The sequence below is a fragment of the Anolis sagrei genome, chromosome 2, assembly GCF_037176765.1.
Source record: "Anolis sagrei isolate rAnoSag1 chromosome 2, rAnoSag1.mat, whole genome shotgun sequence".
NCBI classification, from domain to species: Eukaryota; Metazoa; Chordata; class Lepidosauria; order Squamata; family Dactyloidae; genus Anolis; species Anolis sagrei.
In genome coordinates, this window is record NC_090022.1 from 175,072,946 (window position 1) to 175,098,453 (window position 25,508).

General features: G+C 41.2%; 1 protein-coding gene across 1 annotated transcript; it reads left to right on the forward strand.

Moving 5' to 3' along the window:
- The first annotated feature begins 116 nt into the window (after positions 1-116).
- On the forward strand, positions 117-25,114 carry RIBC1 (RIB43A domain with coiled-coils 1). The gene is made up of 8 exons (XM_060763234.2): positions 117-261; positions 4,597-4,721; positions 8,081-8,162; positions 11,931-12,275; positions 15,582-15,700; positions 17,131-17,358; positions 20,445-20,611; positions 22,951-25,114. The coding sequence occupies exons 2-8, from the start codon at positions 4,605-4,607 to the stop codon at positions 23,030-23,032; spliced, it is 1,140 nt and encodes a 379-aa protein (XP_060619217.2). The 5' UTR covers positions 117-261; positions 4,597-4,604; the 3' UTR covers positions 23,033-25,114.
- Positions 25,115-25,508: the final 394 nt, after the last annotated feature.

The window sequence follows — 25,508 nt, forward strand, 5'->3', positions numbered from 1 at the left end:
CGGCTCACTTTAGGCTCCGCCTCTTACGACATCGCGGTCGCTGATAGGATGCCGCTGCCGCGTAAAATTTGCATTCGGAGCTCCTCCCCTTTTCCGCCTCAGCTCAGCAGGGGACCTCCTTCCTGCGGCAAGCTCCGCCTACTCCGAACTTCTCACTGTGCTGATAGGTTCGAGCGCAGCCAATGAGCCCTTTCCAAAGATGACATCATTTAAAGTGGCTCGTTGTCACAGCAACCAGAAAGCAAGCGCCGTCTAGGAAAGGTGAGCATCAGGCGAGTCGGGTCGTGCAGAGGAAGGGGCCTCTGATCAGGTTGCCTACACTTTATGGCACTACAAAGCCCAGCAGCCCTGGCCTGTTGAGAGATGCTGGGAGTCTCAGTCCAGAGGCGGAATTATAGCATCTTATTAACTGCCATGGCTCAATAATATAATATATTGTATATACATATAATAATGATAATATTATAATGTAATACAATATAATACTACTAATAATATGATAATTATATATTTTATATTAAATGTAATATTACTAATATTACAGTATAATGTTATAGTACAATGTTATATATATATAATGTAATGTTTGTTTGTGGGATTAACAGAACTCAAAACCCACTGGATGAATTGACACAAAATTTGGACACAAGACACCTAACAACCCAATGTATGTCCCTCACTCAAAAACATGATTTTGTCATTTGGGAGTTGTAGTTGCTGGGATTTATAGTTCACCTACACTCAAAGAGCTTTCTGAACCCCACCAATGATGGAATTGAACCAAACTTGGCACACAGAACTCCCATGACCAACAGAAAATACTGGAAGGGTTTGGTGGGCAGTGTCCTTTGGTTTTGGAGTTGTAATTCACCTACATCCAGAGATCACTGTGAACTCAAACAGTGATGGATCTGGACCAAACTTTGTGAATTATGACCAGGAATGTTTTGACGATGTGGCTGTGTAAGTGTGATGATGACGGTGTTGTATTGTAATATGTTTTTAATTGTGTAATGATAATACATTGTGTGGTTTGTATTTTTGTATACGAACACATGTTGTGAACCGGATCTGAGTCCCTCTTGGAGATGAGAAGATCGGTATAGAAAACTTTTAAATAAATAAATAAACTTTACATGAATACTCAATATGCCCAATTAGGGAAAATAGAATCTTAACATTTGGGAGTTGTAGTTGCTGGTATTTATAGTTCACCTACAGTCAAAGAGCATTCTGAACCCCACCAACGATAGAATTGGGCCAAACCTCCCACACAGAACCCTCATGTGGGCCACAGCAACACTTGGCAGGGGACGGCTAGTAATATTAATATTGTGCTATGGTAATAATATAATATAATGTATTTATTTTTTGCTTGTAAGCCGCTCTGAGTCCCCTTCGGGGTGAGAAGGGCGGCGTATAAATGTCGTGAATAAATAAATAAATAAATGCTATGGGATTCTGGGATTTGTAGTTTTGTGAGATACTTCCCCTTCCCTTCCACACAGTCATATAATCAAGAATATCAGGGCAGATAATCTACAGTATCTGCTTTGAACTGGATTATCTGAGTTCACACGGCCATATAATCCAGTTCAATGTGGATTTCATACAGCTGTGTGGAAGGGGTCAGAGGGCTCTGGTGCCACAACAAGAAACGAATCCCAGGATTCAATAGAATGGAGCCATGGCAGTTAAAGTGACTCATCACATTGTGGATAGTCACTGAGGCCCCTTTTACGCTGCCATATAATCCAGATTATCTGATCTGAACTGGATTGTTTGATTAGGTACCAAAATATGTTTCTTTTAACACAGAGGATTATGAGCCATGTAAATTAGTTTTTGAGAAACAAATAGATGCTTTGAAGGAAATCCTCCCTCCAAGGAATAAGGGTATATTTTTGCAGATACTACTTATGTGGTGCTTATAATGTCTGAAGCTCTAGATTCCATCTAGGAGTAGGGAGAAATACGAGGGTTGAATTAAAAGTAATGCCTCCACCTTCGAAACTCTTCAACAGATGGCAGTACTGGTATGCGGCAGGTACTGGCTTGTTCAGTAGACTCTCCTCTACAGTTCCATTTTGGCGGGAAGCCTTAGCATTGAATGGTTGTGTTGTTAAAGTGCAAAGTATGGAACCCTGTGCAGATGGTCGGTCAATGCGACTTAAGCAACGTGCAGTCATTGAATTCTTGACAGCAGAAGGTGTCACCCCAAAGGAGATTAATCAGAGAATGCAAGCTGTTTATGGTGGTTGTGTTGATGTGAGTACTGTGCATCATTGGGCGAGTGAGTTTAAAGATTTTGAGGTGGGAACATCTGACTTGCGTGACAAACAAAGAGTTGGACGTCCTGTGACAGCAAGCAAAAGGTTGACAGATTGATTAAGGACAATCGTCGTATCACTCAGAGAGAAATCTCAAGCATAATCGGCATTTCACAAGAACGTGTGGGTCACATTATTGCTTTGCTTGGCTATCGGAAGATCTGTGCAGGATGGGTCTCGGAAACAAAGTGTCGACTTCTTCCATGATGGCTTCAGAAAAATTGTTCATTGTTGGCAGAAATGTATCCAATGGTCTGGTGATTATGTGGAAAAGTGAATAGTGGTAGCTAAAGAGCACATTCTAAGGATTATTTCTGCATTTGATTTATTAAAATATTCCCATCCAAACCCAAGTAACAAAGGTGGAGGCATTACTTTTCATTCAACCCTCATATATATATATTATATAATGATGAGTCTACACTGCCATGTAATCCAGTTCAAAGCAGATAATCTGGATTTTATATGGCAGTGTAGAAGGGGCCATAATATAAGGCTGATTACCCTTTAATTGGAATTCTGAAATTCAAAATGCTCCAATTGATAATGTGCTATTTCATGAACAACATTTATTTTAAAATATAATGCACTCAGTTATTTTCAAGCACTAGACATATAAGATGCATGTGAAAAATCACTAAATGTTTATGGATGGTTTCAGGTGGCCCATCTCTGTGGTGTGACTTTAAAAGTATTTTGCTTGAGACTCTGGACAACTACAAGCATTTAGTATAGTAAACATTAAAATAGATTAGTATACATACAGTCCTTGAGTTACGGACAAGATAAATTCTGTAGGTTTGTTCTTAAGTTGAATTTGTATGTAAGTCAGAACAGGTACATTTTTTAAAATGAAACTCCAGTCCATTTGCTTTGGATAGCATAGGGAAGGGTGTTTGTTTTGCTGTCTGTGCCCCTGTTCAAAAGATTGCCCCTCACTTTCTGTCTCTGTGATAATTGGATTTTGAAAAATGTGGCTTGTTGTGGAAGCAAGAATTGGAGAGAAAGCTTCAGGTACTTCTACACTGCCATATAATCCAGATTATCAAAGCAGATAATCCACAGAACTGGATTATGTGAGTCTACACTACCATATAATCAAGTTCAAAATGGATAACCTGGATTTTATATGACAATTTTAGAGTGATGATCATTCCTTGCGTTAGTAGGTGTCTTGTGGCCAAATTTGGTGGCAATTTGTCCAGTGGTTTTTGAGTTATGTTAATCCCATAAACGAACATTATATTTTTATTTATATAGACTAGCCGTCCCCTGCCACGCGTTGCTGTGGCCCAGTCTGGTGATGTGGAAAATAAAGTAATGAGAAAGCATTGGTTTCTAATGTATGTAATTTTGTAATGTATGTAAGTGCTTTTGGGTAAACAGTATTTCTTGTTGTTTCTTTGTCAGTGTTGATGTGGAGATTGTCTGGTTTGACTACTCTTGAATATGCAATATATCATAGTCCTTCTTTAGGGGTCCCTTTGAAATCTATGATACTATATCTGTATCTGTACTATATCTGTGTGTGTGAATCATATCTATCTATATTTATGACTGGATGGCTCTTTGTCAGGAGGGCTCTGATTACATTTTCTTGTCCTGGTGAAGAGAGTTGGACTGGATGGTCTTAAGTATTTTCTGTTGCTCATGGGGATTCTGTGTGGGAAATTTGCCCCAGTTCTGTTGTTTGTGGGATTCAGAATGCTCTTTGATTGCAGATGAACTATAAATCCCAGTAACTACAAATCCCAAATGTCAATGTGTATTTTCCCCAAACTCCATCGGTGTTCATATTTGGGCATATGGAATATTTGTGCCAAGTTTGGTCCAGATCCATCATTGTTTGAGTCCACAGTGCTCTCTGGATGTAGGTGAAGTACAACTCCCAAACTCAAGGTCAATGCCCACCAAAACCTTCTAGTGTTTTCTGTTGGTCATGGGAGTCCTGTATGCCATGATTGGATCAATGCCATAACTGGTAGAGTTCAGAATGCTCTTTGATTGTAGGTGAACTATAAATACCAGCAACTACAACTCCCAAATGACAAAATCAAAAAATTTTGAGTGAAGGACATACATTGGGTTGTTAGGTGTATGCTGTCCAAATTTCGTGTCAATTGGCCCACTGGTTTTTGAGTTCTGTTAATCCCACAAACGAACATTGCGTTTTTATTTATATAGATTATCTGCCTTGATATTCTAGGCTATATGGCTGTGTAGAAGGGCCCTCTGTATCACGCACAAGCCTATCCTTTAATTACAGGTGCAGAGATGTATAAAGTGGACATTCAGGCCGATACAAAAGATGCAGCTGCCATTGAAGCCCGCAGAAATCGGGAGAAACAAAGACAGAGCCGCATTTTTAATGCTCGCTACTGCAAAATGGGGGTGAGTGCTGCTTGGTGGAAAACTACTGGAGCCCCTAAATAGCTACTGTGCCTGAAACAGTTATTCTTATGCGCAAAGTCCCTTTCATATGAATATCCCTTTCTAGTGGAATTATTTGGTGACTGTCTTCTTCTCCTTCTTATTTATTTATATGGTGCCGTCCTTGTACATTGCACTTTACAAGTAAAAGAACATCCAAACAGTTCCCTGCCCTCAGGCTTACAGTATAATTAAGACATAACACAAAAGGAAAATGGAATGGTTGTGTAAAATGGGATTAAATCCAGCAGATACTGCCTCTTCTCTCCTTCCAAAGCCACAGCAGTGGCAACTCAATGTAGGGAGAACCTTTCATCTGTTTTTGAGCCTGGGGATGATTCATTCTTGTCTGCTTCTTTTCTCCCTCTGAGGTCACATCACCGCTTAATCAGGGAAACGCAGCAAGAGGGCATTTAACAGTATCACGGACTGTTCTTTAGAGTAGAGGTAGAAATATTTATTTCATTTACATGCTATCTTTCTTCCAAAGTGAGACCCAAAGCAGCTCACAAAAGAAATCAATTGAAAGTCTGACAATACTGTTGAAAAGCTGTGTTAGAAGGGAGTTATGAACTACCTATAATTAACCATTTGCTGCCAGTTTGCTACCTAGCACAATTCAAAGTGCTAGCTTTAGCCTTTAAAGTCCTAAATACTTCTGGCCCAGCTTACCTGTCCGAACATATCTCCCTCTATGAAACACCTTGAGCATTAAGATAGTCTGGGGAGGCACTGCTCTCAGTCCTACCCCCTTCACAGGCGCGATTGGTGGAGATGAGAGACAGGGCCTTTTCAGTGGTGGCTCCTCCCTCCCCAGCAATATCAGATCAGCCTCCTCCCTCTTGATCTTTAGAAAATAAAGGTGAAATCCTGGCTGCGGAAGCAATCATTTGGTGAATAGTATAATTAAAGTGCAATAGACTCACACGGAACTGACCTAAGCAATTTGGATGACGTTTTCAGGATTGGTGCTATGTTCTACATCAGGGGTCCTCAAACTTTTTAAACAGAGGGCCAGGTCACAGTCCCTTAAACTGTTGGAGGGCCAAATTATAATTTGAAAAAAAAACCAATCATGAATGAATTCCTATGCACACTGCACATATCTTATTTGTAGTGCAAAAAATAAAAATAAAAACAATACAATAATTAAAATGGAGAACAATTTTAACAAATATAAACTTATTAGTATTTCAATGAGAAGTGTGGGCCTGCTTTTGACTGATGAGATAGGAATGTTGTTGTTGTGTGCTTTCAAGTCATTTCAGATTTAGGTTGACTATGAGCGAGGGCCGGGTAAATGACCTTGGGGGGCCGTATCCGGCCCCTGGGCCTTAGTTTGAGGACCCCTGTTCTACATGTTTTAATTGCTTTAAATTGTATTGTTTTAATTGTTTGAAATTGTAATGTATATGTCTATTTTGATTTTAATTGTTATTTGTGTTAATGTATTGGGGTTTTTTTTGTATAATTGTGGCATTGAATATTTGACAAAATTGGAAGCCACTCTGAGTCCCCCTTGGGGTGAGATAGAGCGGGGTAGAAATCTATATATAGCTCTTTTTAAACTGTTATTTGCACTGTCTTTTTTGTTTAAATGCACTTGTTTTTGCTTTTTGAATGTATGTATTGATGGCATCGAATTGTGCTGATATGTAGACCGCTCTGAGTTGCCTGCGGGCTGATATGGGCGGGATATAAATAATGTAAATAAATAAATAATATATAAAATAAAATAAAACTTGAATCGGCATTCTTGCTGCAGCGTTTTGAATCCACTGAAGTGCAGCCCTCCAGATTTTGTTGGACTGCAAAACCCAACATTTCTCATTATTGGCTCTTCTGCCTAATACTGTTTGGGAGTTTCAGATCAGCAATATCTGGAAGACCACATGCTTCACATGTTCTTTCTTCTGTAAAAGGATGGGGTTTGGAATATGTGGCTGGAAATCATAATTAAAGCTGGAATTGTTCATCGTCCTTAGGACTCTCATCATAATTGAATAATTAAAAATACCCGTATATTCCGGCATATAAGACGACTGGGCATATAAGACGACCCCCAACTTTTCCAGTTAAAATATAGAGTTTGGAATATACTCGCCGTATAAGACCACCCCTCTTCCAATGCACACCAAATAAAATTTTTAAAAGCATCAGGTTTGATTTCAATATGGTAATTTTCCTATTACTGTACCTCCTTCTCTGCCTCTCAGTTCTCGCACCTGCGCACCTGCACCGCTTCACTGCAGTCTTCAGGAGCGAGATCTGAGAGGCAGAGGAGGAGGTACGGTAATAGGATATAAGGGCAGGCCAGACAGGTAAAAGAGGTGTGTTTTTCTGGGCCCAGAGCCACTCTCTCTCTTTTTTCCATACCCCGGGCACCCCGAATGCCTGCACCTTGCACCGCCCTTCACTTACACCTTCCCGGTGAGGCGCCCCTTCACCTCACCATGAATCCTGATGAATGGATTTTCTTCTACCGTACTTGTATCGCGTCGCCCTTAATGCTTTCATACAGTTGCTGCATACGACAGGGACACAGCCACTGCCATTTTTAAGCCCCCCTCACAATATGCAGCAACCACAGTTTCAGCACCCGCTCTATAAGACAACTCCCGGTGTATAAGACTACTCCCACGTATAAGACGACCCCAGACTTTTGAGAAGATTTGCTTGGGTTAAAAAAGTAGTCTTATACGCCAAAATATTTATTTATGTATTTAAAATATTTATTTATTTAAAATAATATTTATTTATTTAAAATATACTCTGAAATGTAAGATCTTGAATATTAGAGTTGACAACCAACTTGGATCCTTAGCAAAAATGGAGAACACTTACTTCGGTGATCCCTCGTTGTCTGAGTAGGATAATCCTCCAGGGTGGGTCCGTAGTCAATGGAGAACACATTGCAGTCCCATCAACTAAACTTCCAATTGCAGGAAAAAAATGTAGCAGGGCTTTCTAGAATGTTAGGAAACTGTGTATTTTCTCAATCAGCCATTTTTGAATTTAAAGGTAATAACTAGTGCTTCAGATTGAGCTTAGACACAAAATGGATGTGCACAAAACCACCACAGGAGCAGCGACACATGCTTTAGATTAACAAGCTCCTGTCAACAGTTTTATCACTTCATTCTGAATTAGATGAAGTTGTGAAAAAGAGGAGAGCCTTTGCCAAGGCAAATTTAGTATCACAGTGCCCTCTGCTTTTACTTGAAAGAGATGGGAAGAATCTTATATGTCATCTGCTGGGAAAAAAATATTTGTGCTGCTATCAACCTCTGTTATTATTGATGTCCCATGCTCTTCTTAAGGTGGATGTTGAAGGCTTGAAAAGACAGGTGGAAGAACGAAATCTCAGAAACGAGGCAGAGAAACAACGAGATGAAGCTTTTGGTAAGTGTATTTGCTTGGTTTATCTGCTGGACTTCACTTAGGATACTGATATGAGAAGTGAGCCTGTAGTCATACTTTTATGTAAATTTAGGCCAACAAATATTATTTTCAAGTTCAGGAAAGTTCATGACCTCAATGGGAGCTAAGGCATCCGCTCAATACGGTTTTCTTAGATCCAACTAGAGTACACCCAAAAAGTCAGTGAAATTTATTTGTTAACTTGTCAATCTCCCACTGAGGCTGGTACTGCACTAAACTGCATTATATGGTCAGTGTAGATCAATATAATGCACTTCAATGTAGCTGTAGACTGTGGCCTGTGTCTTCAGTCCTAAATACCCTTTCTGGAGGCTTTTATTTCCAAATAGGCATGCATAGTATTGTGTTCAAAATTTCTTTAGGAAGGAATCTATTGCTGCTAACTGGCAAAACTAGATATAATGGCTCAGCATGCCTGCCCCACATTTGAGGCAAAAGCCAGCTTATCTGGCCACTGTATGAACAGAACTGGACTGGATAGCCTTTGCTCTAGTCCAACATAGTTATTCTCAACTAGCTCTCCCCTGCCACGTGTTGCTGCGGCCCAGTCTGGTGATCTGGAAAAAAAAAGTAATTAGAAAGTGTTGGTTTCTAATATATATTATTTTTTATGCCTGTGGGTAAACAGTATTTCTTGCTGTTTCTTTGTCGGTGTTGATGAGATTGTGTGGTTTGCCTACTCTGGAACATATCGTTGTCGTTCTTTAGGAGTCCCTTTCAAATCTATGTTACTATATCTCTGTTTGTGTGTGTGTGTGTGAATAATATCTATATATCTATATCTATGGCTGGATGGCTCTTTGTCAGGAGGCTTTGATTATGTTTTCATGCCCTGGTGAAGGGAGTTAGACTGGATGGCCTTAACTTTGGGGGCTATTATTATTATTATTAACTTTATTTGTACCCCGCTAACATCTCCCGAAGGACTCGGTGCGGTTCTGTGTGGGAAGTTTGCTCCAATTCTGTCTTTGGTGGGGTTCAGCATGCTCTTTGATTGTAGGTGAACTATAAATCCCAGTAACTACAACACCCAAATGTCAAGGTCTATTTCCCCCAAACTCCATCTGTCTTCATATTTGGGCATATGTAATTTTTTCATGCCAAGTTTGGTCCAGATCCATCATTGTTTGAGTCCATCCAGTGCTCTCTGGATGTAGGTGAACTCCAACTCCCAAACTCAAGGTCAATGCCCACCAAACCCTTCCAGAATTTTCTGTTGGTCATGGGAGTTCTATGTGCCAAGTTTGGTTCAATTTCATCGTTGGTGGGGTTCAGAATGCTCTTTGATTGTAGGTGAACTGAAAATCCCAGCAAATACAACTCCCAAATGACAACATCAAAAATTTTTGAGTGATGGTCACTCCTTGGGTTAGTAGGTATCATGTGGCCAAATTTGGTGGCAATTTGCCCAGTGGTTTTTGAGTTATGTTAATCCCACAAACGAACATTACATTTTTATTTATATAGATCAGAGGTCCACAAACTGTTTAAACAGAGGGCCAGCTCACAGTCTCTCAAACTGTTGGAGGGCCGGATTATAATTTGAAAAAAACAACCACATGAATGAATTCCTATGCACACTGCACATATCTTATAAACAATACAGTAATTAAAATGAAGAACAATTTTACACAATTCCAAAATGTCATTGTTTCTGTTGCTGGCTTATACCCCTTTCCCTCATTAAAAATATACTCAATAAATTTTCCCCATCAAGCCTACAGAATTTATTGCTTTGATGTTCTGTTTCTATGCTGCAACACTGCAGAAATTCAGAAAAGTTGCAGAAGTGGGAATACTGGTACTTAATTCATCCTAACAAAATCTCAGTTCTCACTTTAGAGACAAAACAGAACACCTCATCTTCCTAGCTTTATCGTTGGGAAGATGTAGTTGGAAATGTGTGGGCTGTGGCTCAGTTAAATTTCAAAGTAGGAGTTGCCGAACATAGCAAAAGTAACATTGCTTTCATGAGGTTATTCTTGTTGTACTGCAGAGCTGTAGCTTTCTGCAGTTCTTTAGGAGAGATGTAGACAATGCAATGCATTTGCATATATAAATCAATTTCATGTGTAAGTTAATGGCAGGTTTTAAGGCCAAAATTATGGATTTTGATATGACCCGTGGATAAGTTGAGGATTATTTCACACAGAAGGGAAAGCATCAGTGCCACTGTTGCCAGTTTAGACTATTTGCAACCTTGTACTGCAATACCCAGTTTTACTAACAAACCGGGAGTTAAACCAGGTCTCATAAAAGATACATACACATACATATGGTAAATTGAAATTACGAAATTTTGGGGACACAACAGACCTCATGATAATCTTGGTGTTTGTATTTTTTAAAAATATATGATTTATTGCTTCTTTCTAGTTAAGTTTAAGTAGCACACCTACACACTGTGGCTAACACATTAATATGTTGCAACAAACAGTTTGTAAAGCTCTTCTATGGACTATTAAATGTGTGGGACTTCAGCTTACTGAATCGGTTATACTGGCTGAGGCCCCTTCCACACAGCTGAATAAAACTCTACATCAGTGATTCTCAACCTTCCTAATGCTGTGACCCCTTAATACAATCCCTCGTGTTGTGGTGACCCCCAACCATAACATTGTTTTTGTTGCTACTTCATAACAGTCATTTTACTACTGTTATAAATCATAATGTAAATATCAGGTATTTTATTCACTGGACCAAACTGGGCACAAATACCCAATGCACCCATATGTAAATGCTAGTGGGGTTGGGGGAGGATTGATTTTGTAATTTGGGAGTTGTAGTTGCTGGGATTTATAGTTCATCTATAATCAAAGAGCATTCTGAACTCCACCAGCAATGGATTTGAACCTAATTTGCCACACAGAACTCCCATGACCAACGGAAAACACTGGAAGGGTTTGGTGGGTATTGACCTTGAGTTTGGGAGTTGTAGTTCACCTATATCCAGAGAGCACTGTTGGACTCATGCAATGGTGGATCTGGACCAAACTTGGCACAAATACTTAATATGCGCAAATGTGAAGACTGGTGGAGCCTGGGGAAAATAGACCTTGACTTTTGGGAGTTGTAGTTGCTGGGATTTATAGTTCATTACAATCAAAGAACATTCTGAATTCCACCAATGATAGAATTGGCTCAAACGTCCCACATGGAATACCCATAACCATCAGAAAATACTGTTTTCTGATGGTCTTTGGTGACCCCTCTGACGCCCCTTTGCGACCCCCTCAGGTGTCCCGACCCCCAGGTTGAGAAACACTGCCCTACATGTTCTGCTTTGAACTGGAATACATGGTAGTGTGGACTCAGATAACCCGGTTCAAAGCAGATATTGTGGGATTTTCTGACTTGATATTCTGGGTTATATGGCTGTGTGGAAGGGCCTAGCGCTCCAAGCAGGGGCCCTTTCACACAGCCCTATATCCCAGAATATCAAGGCAGAAAATCTCACATCTGAGTGTGGACTCAGATAACTCAGTTGAAAGCAGATTTTGTGGGATTTTCTGCCTGGATATTCTGGCATATAGGCTTGTGTCTAAGGGCCCTTAGAAGCTCTGCTTTAAATGATGATTACTTGGTTCAAAATTCAGGATCACCCTCTTCTTCTTTTACACATTCTTGATAAAATTGATACTGTAAGGGAGCACTTGCTTTTTTAATAAAGGTATGTGGGTTCATCATTGATCTCAGTGCCTGGAAGCATCTAATGCTGTTTCTGTGCAGATGCATACAGGGTCCAGTATGACAAGATTGCACAGATGTTGGAGGAAGAGGAGTGCCAACGTAGAAAGCAACTGAACCAGGCCATGGTGGAGTTTTGGGAGCGGAAGCAGCAGCCTTCTATGCGTCGAGAGTGGGACATCCATGACCCTGATGCAGCCCGCAAAGACTTCCCAGCCCGTGTGAGTGATGATGACCCTCGTTGCGGACCATCCAGCATGCAGCGCTTTGCTGGGGAGGACCTGAATTTTCTAGCCAAGAACAAACTGCAGAAGGAGCTAAATAAACTCACCTTGGGACATCAGAGAAGTCAACGGGAAAAGGAACTTAATGACCAAAAATATGCAGGTATATTTTGACTGAGCTTGGGAAAAGTTCACTGTTTTTGAATTAAATCCCTCAAAATTTCCTAGTTAACTTAGACAAGCTCTTCTGGAGAGGCCCTTCTTTCACCCCTGCCAGTTTCTCAAGCTCTCCTGGTAAGTACTCTGGAACTCATTACCTGGAGAAATTAGGAAAGCCCCTACCCTAGAAACCTTGAAAAAGAACCTTAAAACCTGGCTCTTCCGCTGCGCCTTTGGTGAGTAGGTATACAATCCCACACTATTGCTTAGCCTCAATGTTTTGTCATTTGAGTATATGTCCTCCCCCCCCCCCCTTGTGGGAAAGCTTGATTCCACAACCCCCGCTATAATGAGCCCTCCTCCGCAAATAATCTGTCTCTCTTTTATCTCGCCCGAGTTTTTAATTAGTTTTAATTAGTTTATCTTGTAATCATTACATGTAGCCTGCCCATTGTGATTGTGATTGTGTTATTGTAATTTTATATTGTTATGAATTCACATGTTTGATGTAATTATGATGTTGTTTATTCTTCGCGTTTTCGGTTTGTGTTTTCGGTTTTACTCTACTGTAATTTGTTGTTTGGGCTTGGCCTCATGTAAGCCGCTCCGAGTCCCCATTTGGGAGATGGTGGCGGGCTATAAATAATGATTATTATGGGTTGTTGTAGGTTTTTTTGGGCTATATGGCCATGGTCTAGAGGCATTCCCTCCTGACGTTTCACCTGCATCTATGGCAAGCATCCTCAGAGGTAGTGAGGTCTGTTGGAACTAGGAAAAAACAGACCTCACTACCTCTGAGGATGCTTGCCATAGATGCAGGAGAAACGTCAGGAGAGAATGCCTCTAGACCATGGCCACATAACCCGAAAAAACCTACAACAACCCAGTGATTTCGGCCATGAAAGCCTTCGACAATACAAAGATTATTATTATTATTATTATTATTATTATTATTATCCCATTAAATTCTTGGAGGTGCCATTCAAAATTATGCATTGAACCTCTATATTTGGTAGGAAGGCATGAGGCATGGTATTGAGTTGGTACTATGTGTGGGACTGTGTTACTAAATCTGAAAATGAAATAACATCCTGTTAGACAAAAGAATGGCCTTATTCAGGGAAAAGAGTGACCTGGGGAGTGGGGAGAGACATTAACATCCACAGCATTTTCACTCCTATCTTCTGATACACAATTTACTAAGAGATTTTTTTTGTCTCCCCTAAGTAAATGCCTTTCAGCAGTTTAGCATGTCTGACTATAAAATCTGTGCAACAGGGCTTTTTTGTGCTTAGTTCCTGGCTCTAAAAAATTGATTCAGTTCTAGGTGCCCATCCTGGTTTGCAACTTGCTTTGTTAAGAATCCTGAGCTCTGTATGATGCTTTAAAAAGACTTTACTGAAAAAGCCACCTGCATTTCGAATATGTATTTCATAAAATATAACCCTTCTGCCACCAGTCCATGCATTTCAATTTACCCACCACCACAACAACCCTATTTAAGCAAAACTCCTTCTCATTTCATAGTGGGTTTAGCATGGCAGAAGTACTCTGTGAACTTATCAGAGCTGTCTTACACTCTCTGCTGCTTTTAATTGTGCCTTATACTTATCTTTCCCAATGGCTTCCTCATGTTGTCCTATTGTAGACTCACCTTTGTATTGTCAAAGGCTTTCATGGCCAGAATCACTGGGTTGTTGTAGTTTTTTTCGGGCTATATGGCCATGTTCTAGAGGCATTCTCTCCTGACGTTTCGCCTGCATCTATGGCAAGCATCTTCAGAGGTAGTGAGACTCACCTTTGTTTCATTAGTTGCTACTTTCTTGGCTTTTTCTCTTGATATTTCATTCTGGGCAAAGAAAGTGGCAAAGAAAGATCAGATGAAATTTCCGCATTTGGGCTAGCAAGCTGAAGCTGGATCCTTAACAATTGTTCCCTCTCTCTGCTAACTTTTACTCCTCTCATTTTAACTCCACAACTGGTTTACCTAGTCCAGGATTGGGAATCCCGTGACCTTCCAGTTGTTGTTGGACTACAGCTCCCAGGGAGTGATGAGGAATACTAGAAGTTGCAATCCAAAAATCTCTAGAGAGTTACAACATTCCCAGCCCTGGGCTTGTTCATTAGTCTTGTTGAAAGACCATAAAAAAACAACTGAATCCCAAGTTTCTGCCAGGTTACTTCCAGATGGCCATTCTGATAGAGGATTAAGGAAGTTGCAGCCCACCACAACTAAAGCCCACTCAATTGGGAAATGCTGGATGATGCATCACATGCTTGTCACTGTTGTCAAAAGGACTATTGCTATTCTTGTGTGCCTTCAAAGCCATTTTCAACTTATTTTGATCTTAAGGTGATCTTATCATGAGATTTTCTAGGGAAGATTTGTTCAGAGGGGGGTCTGCCATTGTTTTCCTCTGAGTCCGTGAGGTGCCCAAGGTTATCCAGTGGGTTACATTTCCAAGTGCCAATTCAAACCCTGGTCTTCAGAGTTGTAGTCTAGCACTGAAGCCACTGCATTATGTTGACTCTCCTGTCTTATTTTGGTTTGGTTTTTTGTGTGTCAGGAATGACTTGAGAAACTGCAAGTCGCTTCTGGTGTGAGAAAATTTGCTGCCTGCAAGGATGTTGCCCAGGGAATGCCCAGATGTTTTACCATCCTGTGGGAGGCTTCTCTTGTGTCCCCATATTAGAAGCTGGAGCTGACAGACAGGAGTTCACCCTGCTCCCCAGATTCAAACTGCTGACCTTTCAGTCAGCAGTCCTGCCCGCACAAGGGTTTAACCCAGGGTTCCTCAGACTTTTTAAACAGAGGGCCAGGTCACAGTCCCTCAAACTGTTGGAGGGCTGGACTATAATTTGAAAAAAATGAATGACTTCCTATGCACACTGCACATATCTTATTTGTAGTACAAAAAACACTTAAAAACAATACAATAATTAAAACGAAGAACAATTTTAACAATATAAGCTTATTAGTATTTCAATGGGAAGTGTGGGCCTGCTTTTGGCTGATGAGATAGGATTGTTGTTGTGTGCTTTCAAGTCATTTCAGACTTAGGTTGACCCTGAGCGAGGGCCGGGTAAATGACCTTGGAGGGCCGTATCCGGCCCTCGGGTCGTAGTTTGAGGACCCCTGGTTTAACCCATTGCGCCACTGGGGGCTACTGACTTTCCTGTTATTCTTATAGTGCCTAAAATATCCTACCTGGCAATTTTTGCATGTGGAAGAAACAAAGGTATCCAAGTAAATTAATACCTAGATTATATGGCAGAATCCTCCTTTGCAGTTCTCCTATTTTTGTTGCAGATATCCTGGATGACAAAAAAAGGATAGAGCTGGACCTGCGAGCCCTGGAGTTGACACGTTTGGAGGAAGAATGCCGCAAGGCCAAGGCCATGGCAGTAGCAGACTTTAATAGAGCCCAGGTATCAGTACCCTCTCTTGGACCCTTGACCAACAGAAAACACTAGAAGGGTTTGGAGGGCATTGAACTTGAATTTGGGAGTTGTAGTTCACGTATATACAGAGAGCACTGTGGACTCAAACCAAACTGGACCAAACTTGGCATGAATATTCAATATGCCCAAATATGCACACAAATGGAGTTTGGGGGAAATAGACCTTGACATTTGGGATTTGTGGTTACTGGGATTTATAGTTCACCTGCAATCAAAGAGCATTCTGAAGCCCACGGACGACTGAATTGGGGCAAACTTCCCACACAGAACCCCCATGACCAACAGAAAATACTTAAGGCCATCCAGTCCAACTCCCTTCACCGGGGCAAGAAAACGTAATCAAAGCCCTCCTGACAAAGAGCCATCCAGCCATAGATACAGATAGATATATATGATTCACACACAGAAAGATATAGTATCATAGATTTGAAAGGGACTCCTAAAGAAGGACAATTATATGTTGAATGTTCAAGAGTAGGTAAACCAGACACTCTCCAAATCAACACTGACCAAGAAACAGCAAGAAATACTGTTTACCCAACAAGCACAAAGAAATTACATATATTAGAAATCAACACTTTCTCATTACTTTATTTCCCAGATCACCTGACTGGGCCACAGCAACATGTTGCAGGGACAGCTAGTACATAAATAAAAATCTAATGTTTGTTTGTGGGATTAACATAACTCAAAAACCACTAGGCGAATTGACACCAAATTTGGACACAATTCACCGATCAGGCCAATGAGTGACCATCACTCATAAAAACACTGAAAACACAGCATAAGAGACTTTAAAAGCCAAAAAATAAAAAATAGATTACAATGCATGCACAAAACCACATATATACAAATATACACATATACACACACACAAAACACATATTCACAGACTGGGCCACAGCAACGCGTGGCAGGGGACGGCTAGTATAATCATAGAAGGGAATGCAGTGGCCAACTATTCCAACCTTATGTCATGTAGAAATACACAATTAAAGCACTCTTGAGAGATGGTCATTCAGCCTCTTGTTTAAGACCTTTAAAGAAGGAAACCACTACTCTCCAAAGCTGTTTATTCCATTGTCAAACAGCGCTTGCTTTAAAGAAAGCTCTTCCTAATGTTTAAGCAGAATTATTTTCTTCCATTTTGAATTCTTTATTTCATGTGCTGGGGTCTGGAGCAGCAGAAAACAAGCTTTGTCCTGCTATATGCTATCTTTTCAATTATTTAAAGATGGCTCACTCTTTGTACCCAACTAAACACAGCCCAGACTAAAGACAGAAGAGATTGTGAAGTTCCAGACCTCACTGTGGCAACACCATTAAACTTTATTAAGGGCCAGGGTAAGGAAAATCTGATCCATCAATTCTTATCTCTCATTATTTGCCCCAACCAGGCTGCTGAGATTGCTGAGCAGCATCGCTTAGCCCACCAGCGGGAGCAGGACGACAACTTTACAGAGATCCACAACCATCTGACCAGTAACATCCTAATGGAAAATCCTGACTTAGCCCAAAGTACGTTGGGGTCGCACCGCGTGATCACCAGTTCCTGGAAGGGAATGACTCGTGCCCAACTGGAAGCTGTGCTGAAGACACAGGCAGAGCAGTGCAAGGAGAACCAGGCAAGTTCTCCCCCGACCCAGTGAGAAGGGAAAGACAGGCTAGAGCGGAATTACTTATGATGTACAGCAAATAAGTGCAAATCAAAGAGCACAGGTTCTTTTTAAATGTTTAAATTTCCTTAAACAGGCAGGATTCTTTTAATATATGTGTGTTATGGCGACAATTTTTATGCTTATATTTTGTTTTGTTAATCTTATGGTTATGTTGTTTTGTACTTTGTATGTTTTGTGATGTTACCTGGGAACCGCTCTGAGTCCCCTCGGGGAAATGGAGCAGTATATAAAAAAAGTATTATTATTATTATTATTTAATAATAATAATAATAATAATAATAATAATAATAATAATACTTTTTTTATATACTTCTCCATTTCCCCGAGGGGAAACTCGTGTTTTATTTTGAAATGGTCATATGACTGATCAAATAAATAAATATTATTATTATTATTATTATTATTATTGAATAGTGAGTATGTCCTTCTTCAGTCTAGTGCCCATCAGATGTCGGTTGGGAGTGGTAAAGTTATATATGCAGTTCTTTTGTGTTGGTTAAGGGTTTAGGACCCCTTCAAAACTGAGAAAATTATAAGGTTTTTTTTTCTTAAACCCAAGAGAACAATTTCTTGGGTTAAAGAAGAGTAGTGCTAGAAATCCAGCCAGATATTGATGTGCTAAAGAATGTAGTCAAGAGAATGCTCAAGAGAGCCTTCTGTGGCATCTCAATTGTGGAATGGCTCTCCTTGGAGGTCCAGTTTGTGTTGACTCTTTTTTTCTGATGCAAAGCCAAAAAATCCCTTGGGGTCTAATTTACTTTTAAGGGTACATGTTGCACACAGTTATTAAATTGTGACAACCATTAAAGCTGTTGTCTTAATATGTGTATTATTGCTTATGTATTTAAATCCCACTCTATATCTGAAGATCTCAGGGTGTAGTTGTTGTTCTTGGCCGCCTTATGACAAAAGAGGACCCTAAGGTGACCCTACAATGAAGTTTTCTGCCAAAAGTTGTTCAGAGAAAGGTTGCCTTCGCCTTCCTCTGTGTTGAGTTGTCCAAAAGTCTGCAAGTGGGTTTTCGTAACCAAGAAGGGATTTGAACACTGATCTCAAGAAGTTGTAGATAAATGGTGAGATTAGTACTCCATATTGGCCGTCTTCTTAGGGTAACAGTGTATGTAATAAAGCAGCACTAGGAAAGACTACCAGGCCAATTAGATTTGACGCTGATGGCTAGAACGGTTCTAAATTTTAATATTGAGATACATGTTTTTAATGTTTATGCACGTGTATATGAATTTGTGTCCCGGCATTGAATGTTTGCCGTATATATGCTGTGCTCCGTCCTGAGTTCCCTTCGGGGTGAGAAGGGCGGAATATAAATGTTTTAAATAAATAAAATAAATATGTAGTCCATCACAATATGCAGTGCCATTTCCCCCTCTACGTTTCTGTCTGCCTGGTGGGCAGCCAGTGGAAAGCAAGATCATTCTTGGGTTGTTGTAGGTTTTTTCGGGCTATATGGCCATGTTCTAGAGGCATTTTCTCCTGACGTTTCGCCTGCATCTATGGCAAGCATCCTCAGAGGTAGTGAGGTCTGTTGGAACTAGGAAAATGGGTTTATATATCTGTGGAATGACCAGGGTGAGACAAAGGACTCCTGTCTGCTGGAGCTAGGTGTGAATGTTTCAACTGACCACCTTGATTAGCATTTGATGGCCTGGCAGTTGTTTGGTGTGGCTCGTTGGTTCCTGGGGCAATCTTTTGTTGAGAGGTGATTAGATATCCCTGATTTTTCCCTCTCTGTTTTTTGCTGTTATAATTTTAGAATTTTTTTAATACTGGTAGCCGCCAGATTTTGTTCATTTTCATAGTTTCCTCCTTTCTGTTGAAATTGTCCACATGCTTGTGGATTTCAATGGCTTCTCTGTGTAGTCTGACATGGTGGCTGTTAGAGTGGTCCAGCATTTCTGTGTTCTCAAATAATACAAGCCACACCAAACAACTGCCAGGCTGTTGCAATCCAGAGCAGGGAACGAGGCCCTAAGATAACTATCCACCACACTTGGCTGTGAAAAACAATCCCTTTTTATTGAAGAAAAATGGTTACAAAATAAAGGAAAAATGCAAGTCAAAAGCCACAGCAAAATCAGCAAACATGAATTTAAATGGACAAAGCAAAACCAAAAGCCTCACTGGGAAATACTGGAATCTGTTAGCAATCCACTAACCGTACTTGATATCCTAGAAATCTTCCCAAACTATGGCCAGGGAACCGGGAGAACTGCCAAGGTCTTCATCAATTCTGAAACGACGCCTGAACTGAGACAATCAGCTCGGCGTATTGCAATTAAAACTCAAGAATTGGTTCCGTGAACCGCCCTTCTGTTTTGAAGCCAATGTTTTTAATTCTTGAATTCGGGAGGATTGACGCAAACTGAGTGATTTACTTCTGTCTTCCCAAATTTGGCCCCTTCTGTTGTCATTACAGTTAACAGGTGCAGAAGGGAGGGAAAGTTCAAAGTCTCCCTCTGAAACATTCTCATGAACACTGGTACTTTCATTTTCCAAATCTACAGAAGTTCCTTCCTCACTAATTTCGGGAACATTGGCATTTTCCAAACCTACAGCAGTTTCTTCCTCACTAATTTCAGGAGCATTGGCATCAAAAGGTACATTTCCACTAGCATCAGTAAATATACTTTCATTAGCATCAGGAGGAACAAACAGAGAATCAGGTTCAAGTTCAAACTCAGGCTGAACCCCAACACAGGCCATCAAATGCTAATCAAGGTGGTCAGTTGAAACATTCACACCTAGCTCCAACAGACAAGAGTTCTTTGTCCCACCCTGGTCATCCACAGATATATAAACCCATTTTCCTAGTTCCAACAGACCTCACTACTTTACAACAGTCCTGGAAGGTAGACTAGAATCCCCATAGTAAAACTGAATGGATAGGACAGAGACTGAATGTCCATCAGCTAGGTTATGGGTGAATAGATGCAAACCAGGAGTAGCACAGCTGGCCTGCTTACCCTCGTCCTGGCGCTTACCTCCGATTCTCCTCGGTCTCTTCATCCCTACAGAGGCTACGGGAAGAAGAGCGGCAGCGGGATGCCGAGTGGGATCGACAGCGGCATTTGGCCGATCGTGCTGCCATGGAAATGGACGCTCAGGAGCAGACTTTTCGCCAGCAGCTGAGGAAGGACCTGGATGGCTACAACCTGGAGCTGGCGGAGGCACAGAAGGCAAAGTGAGTAGCCCAAGGCTGGAAAGCAACTGTACGTGGGAGACTAGTGAGTTGTCAGATGAAACACAGCAGAGTGGGAGCTTGCCCTGATTTCCATTGCAATGTGTAAGAGCTGTGTCAAAAGCAACCATAGCACTGAGTGTTAGAGTGGGCAAAGGGTAGGACCCTAAAATGTTGGTACAGTTCATGATTCCTCTAAGCTACTATATTAATGACCATAAAGGAGGCAGAGGTGTTTGGTTGCTCTTGAAACCTCAATTTTTTTTTTGTTGTGTCAGGAGTGACTTGAGAAACTGCAAGTCACTTCTGGTGTGAAAGAATTGGCCGTCTGCAAGGACGTTGCCCAGGGGACGCCTGGATGAATTGATGTTTTTATCATCCTTGTGAGAGGCTTCTCTCATGTCCCCATATGAGGAGCTGGAGCTGATAGAGGGAGCTCATCCACCTCTTTCCAAGGCATTGGTGGACTAGAAATGCTCTTGAAATAGATAGCTCAAATTTACCTAGGTGCATAACTCTCTATAGCAGTGTATTGTCAAAGGCTTTCATGGCCGGGAATCACTGGGTTGTTGTAGGTTTCTTTCAGTCTATATGGCCATGGTCTAGAGGCATTCTCTCCTGATGTTTCGCCTGCATCTATGGCAAGCATCCTCAGAGGCATCCTCACTACCTCTGAGGATGCTTGCCATAGATGCAGGCGAAACGTCAGGAGGGAATGCCTCTAGACCATGGCCATATAGCCTCTCTATAGCAGTTTTTCTCAACCTTCCTAATGCCATGACCCCTTAATACAGTTCCTCATGTTGTGGTGACCCCCAACCATAAAATTATTTTTGTTGCTACTTCCTAACTGTAATTTTGCTACTGTTATGTAAATATCTGATATGCAGGATGCATTTCCATTCACTGGACCAAATTTGGCACAAATACCCGCTATGCCCAAATTTGAATACTGGTGAAGTTGGGGGGTTGGGGTTGATTTTGTCATTTGGGAGTTGTAGTTGCTGGGATTTATAGTTCACCTACAATCAAAGAGCATTCTGAATCCCACCAACGATGGAATTGAACCGATCTTGGCACACAGAACTACCATGACCAATAGAAAATACTACAAGGGTTTAGTAGGCAATTATCTTGAATTTTGGAGTTGTAGTTCACCTACACAGAGAGCACTGTGGACTCAAACAATGATGGATCTGGAACAAACTTGGCACGAATACTCAATATGGCCAAATGTGAACCCTGGTGGAGTTTGGGGGAAATTGACCTTGACATTATAGAGTTGTACTTGCTGGGATTTATAGTTCACCTACAATCAAAGAGCGTTCTGAACCCCACCAACGATGGAATTGAACCAAACTTGGCACACAGAACTCCCATGACCAACAAAAAATACTACAAGGGTTTGGTAGGCGATGATCTTGAATTTTGGAGTTGTAGTTCACCTACATCTAGAGAGCACTGTGGACTTAAACAATGATGGATCTGGAACAAACTTGGCACGAATACTCGATATGCCCAAATATGAACCCTGGTGGAGTTTGGGGAAAATAGACCTTGACATTATAGAGTTGTAGTTGCTGGGATTTATAGTTCACCTACAATCAAAGAGCGTTCTGAACCCCACCAACGATGGAATTGAACCGATCTTGGCACACAGAACTCCCATGACCAACAAAAAATACTACAAGGGTTTGGTAGGCGATGATCTTGAATTTTGGAGTTGTAGTTCATCTACATCCAGAGAGCACTGTGGACTCAAACAATGATGGATCTGGACCAAGCTTGGCACGAATACTCAATATGCCCAAATGTGAACCCTGGTGGAGTTTGGGGGAAATAGACCTTGACATTATAGAGTTTTAGTTGCTGGGATTTATAGTTCACCTACAATCAAAGAGCATTCTGAACCCCACCAATGAGAGAATTGGGCCAAACTTCCCACAGAGAACCCAAAAGAAAATACTGTGTTTTCTGATGGCCTTTGGTGACCCCTTTGACACCCCCTCACAACCCCTCCAGGGTTAAGAAACGCTTCTCTATAGCATCCCAGTGGTGGGGAAGCACATTATAAATATATCCAGGTGCTTCTTTCTGATTTCTCAATGTGCCCGAGTCAAATTCTGTCACTAAATACAGATTCCAGTACTGATCTGCAACACAATACCTGGCAGGAGCTCTTTTTTGGAGGCTTTTAAACAGAGGCTGGATGGCTGTCAGGGGTGCTTTCATTGTGCTTTTCCTGCATGGCAGGGGGTTGGACTGGATGGGCTTGGGATCTGTGTTTCTATGATTCTACCTGCTTTCCCCACAGCAAACATTTCAATTTTTTTGTTTTACAGCTTACAGTATCTGGAGAAAGAAGTCTACACCAACACACCCACAGCCCACTATTATTTGCAGTTTAACACTAGCAGCCGTTGACTGGAGCATATGCGGATGTTGTTTACAGAAGTGAAGTCTCTAGAATCAATAAAGGTATTTTAATAGACAAAGAGAGCCCTCTGGTGGCTGCACGATAGAGATGCAAGGACCAAACAAAAATGTTCTCCAGGGACCACAAACAAAATCAAGCTTGGACTAATTCACATATTGGCACAAGAAGCCATTTTAACTGGTTGTTTGTTTGTTTGTTTGTGTGCCTACATTGGTGTAGAAAATTCAGCTCACACGAGAAGTTGCTCTGCACAAATGACATGGTGCACTGTTGTGTCAACTTTCTTCAATATAATGTGGCTTCTAAGGTACAGGGTGAGGCAGAATAACTTCCTTTTTTAAAATGCGCGCCATTCAGTCGGTTGAAGACGTAGCGGAGTGCTAGTGGTCTCGTTCAAGAGGCGGGAGTATAAAGTTTTGTCCTGACACAGTTCAGTCGCCATCATGCATTGGAACAGTGAGGAAGGTGCTTTTGCTGTTGAGGCCTACTTTTTGAGCGGATTTGGAGTGACTGGCTCGCTCTCCAGATTTGGCCCCTTTTGTTTTTTTTTCTCTGGGTTTTTTTGAAATCCCGTGTTTATGTTAACCATACAAGGACCCTACAAGATTTGAAGACCAACATCCAGGAAGAAATTGCTATGCTTGCAAGAGTCATAGATCTAGGGAAGTCATGCTACCCCTCTATTCCGCTTTGGTTAGACCACACCTGGAATATTGTGTCCAATTCTGGGCACCACAATTCAAGAGAGATATTGACAAGCTGGACTGTGTCCAGTGGAGGGCGACTAAAATGATCAAGGGTCTGGAGAACAAGCCCTGTGAGGAGCGGCTTAAGGAGCTGGCCATGTTTAGCCTGAAGAAGAGAAGGCTGAGGAGATATGATAGCCATGTATAAATATGTGAGAGAAAGCCACAGGGAGGAGGGAGTAAGCTTGTTTTCTGCTTCCTTGGAGACTAGGACGCGGAACAATGGCTTCAAACTACAAGAGAGGAGATTCCATCTGAACATGAGGAAGAACTTCCTGACTGTGAGAGCTGTTCATCAGTGGAACTCTCTGCCCCGGAGTGTGGTGGAGGCTCCTTCTTTGGAAGCTTTTAAACAGAGGCTGGATGGCCATCTGTCAGGGGTGATTTGAATGCAATATTCCTGCTTCTTGGCAGGGGGTTGGACTGGATGGCCCATGTGGTCTCTTCCAACTCTTTGATTCTATGATTCTATGAAACGCCAGAAATCGGTTTACTAAGTGTATGGAGAATGGGGGACATCACCTACCTGATTTGATCTTCAAAAGTACGTAAAACAAAACTTTAGGTATGCGTCTACATTATAAAAAAATAATTTAAAAATCTGATTCATACAATGGGTTTTATTAAGTTTTGAAAAAAGGAAGTTATGCTGCCTCACCCTGTATTTGGTTTTGCAAATGTGCAGGGGAAAATAATCCATCACCTAGAATAGAAGGAGGGGGCGTGAGTCCAAGGACATATCTAAATGGCCTTTTTTTGGAGGATTAGATGCTAGCCTTCTCTACTTGCAGGTCAGATTAGAAGATTGATGCAATTTCAGATAGTCCGTACCAGTCACGTGAAAGACAACCACAAATCGGTTTGACAGCCTTGCTCTCACCATGGCTGTATCCTGAACAACTATTAATCACTGGGTTGTTGTAGTTTTTTTCGAGCTATATGGCCATGTTCTAGAGGCATTCTCTCCTGACGTTTCGCCTGCATCTATGGCAAGCATCCTCAGAGGTAGTGAGGTCTGTTGGAACTAGGAAAATGCGTTTATATATCTGTGGAATGACCAGGGTGAGACAAAGGACTCTTGTCTGCTGGAGCTAGGTGTGAATGTTTCAAACTGAACATTCTGAAGTCATTTGCTATTCACTGATTCTGTAGAACAAAATTGCAATTCTTCTGTTTGTGTTTGTTTCCTCTCTGTTGTGCTGTTCTAATTTTGAGTTTTTTAATACAAGGACATTTAATCACCTCTAAACAAAAGATTGCTCCAGGCACTGCCAGGCCATCAAATGCTAATCAAGGTGGTGAGTTGAAACATTCACACCTAGTTCCAGCAGACAAGAGTCCTTAGTCTCACCCTGGTCATTCCACAGGTATATAAACACTTTTTCCTAGTTCCAACAGACCTCACTACCTCTGAGGATGCTTGCCATAGATGCAGGCGAAACGTCAGGAGAAAATGCCTCTAGAACATGGCCATATAGCCCGAAAAAACCTACGACAACCCAGTGATTCCAGCCATGAAAGCCTTCGACAATACAACTATTAATCAGTGGCACAGCAGAATATGATGTAGCCAACCTACCAGGTTACACCCAATTTTTTATTTTTCAATAGCGAGAAGAGAAATGACGTGGTCGAGGACTAAGAAGTCTGTATCTTATTTTGTTCTAAAACATAACCTCCACTTACAATGACTTACCACCTTGTGCCCTTATGCTTT

Coding starts and splice junctions, on each gene's coding strand:
- RIBC1 (XM_060763234.2), top strand. CDS start 4,605: ATGTATAAAGTGGACATTCAGGCCGATACAAAAGATGCAGCTGCCATT. Junction 4,722..8,080: donor CTCGCTACTGCAAAATGGGG/GTGAGTGCTGCT, acceptor GCTCTTCTTAAG/GTGGATGTTGAAGGCTTGAA. Junction 8,163..11,930: donor ACAACGAGATGAAGCTTTTG/GTAAGTGTATTT, acceptor GTTTCTGTGCAG/ATGCATACAGGGTCCAGTAT.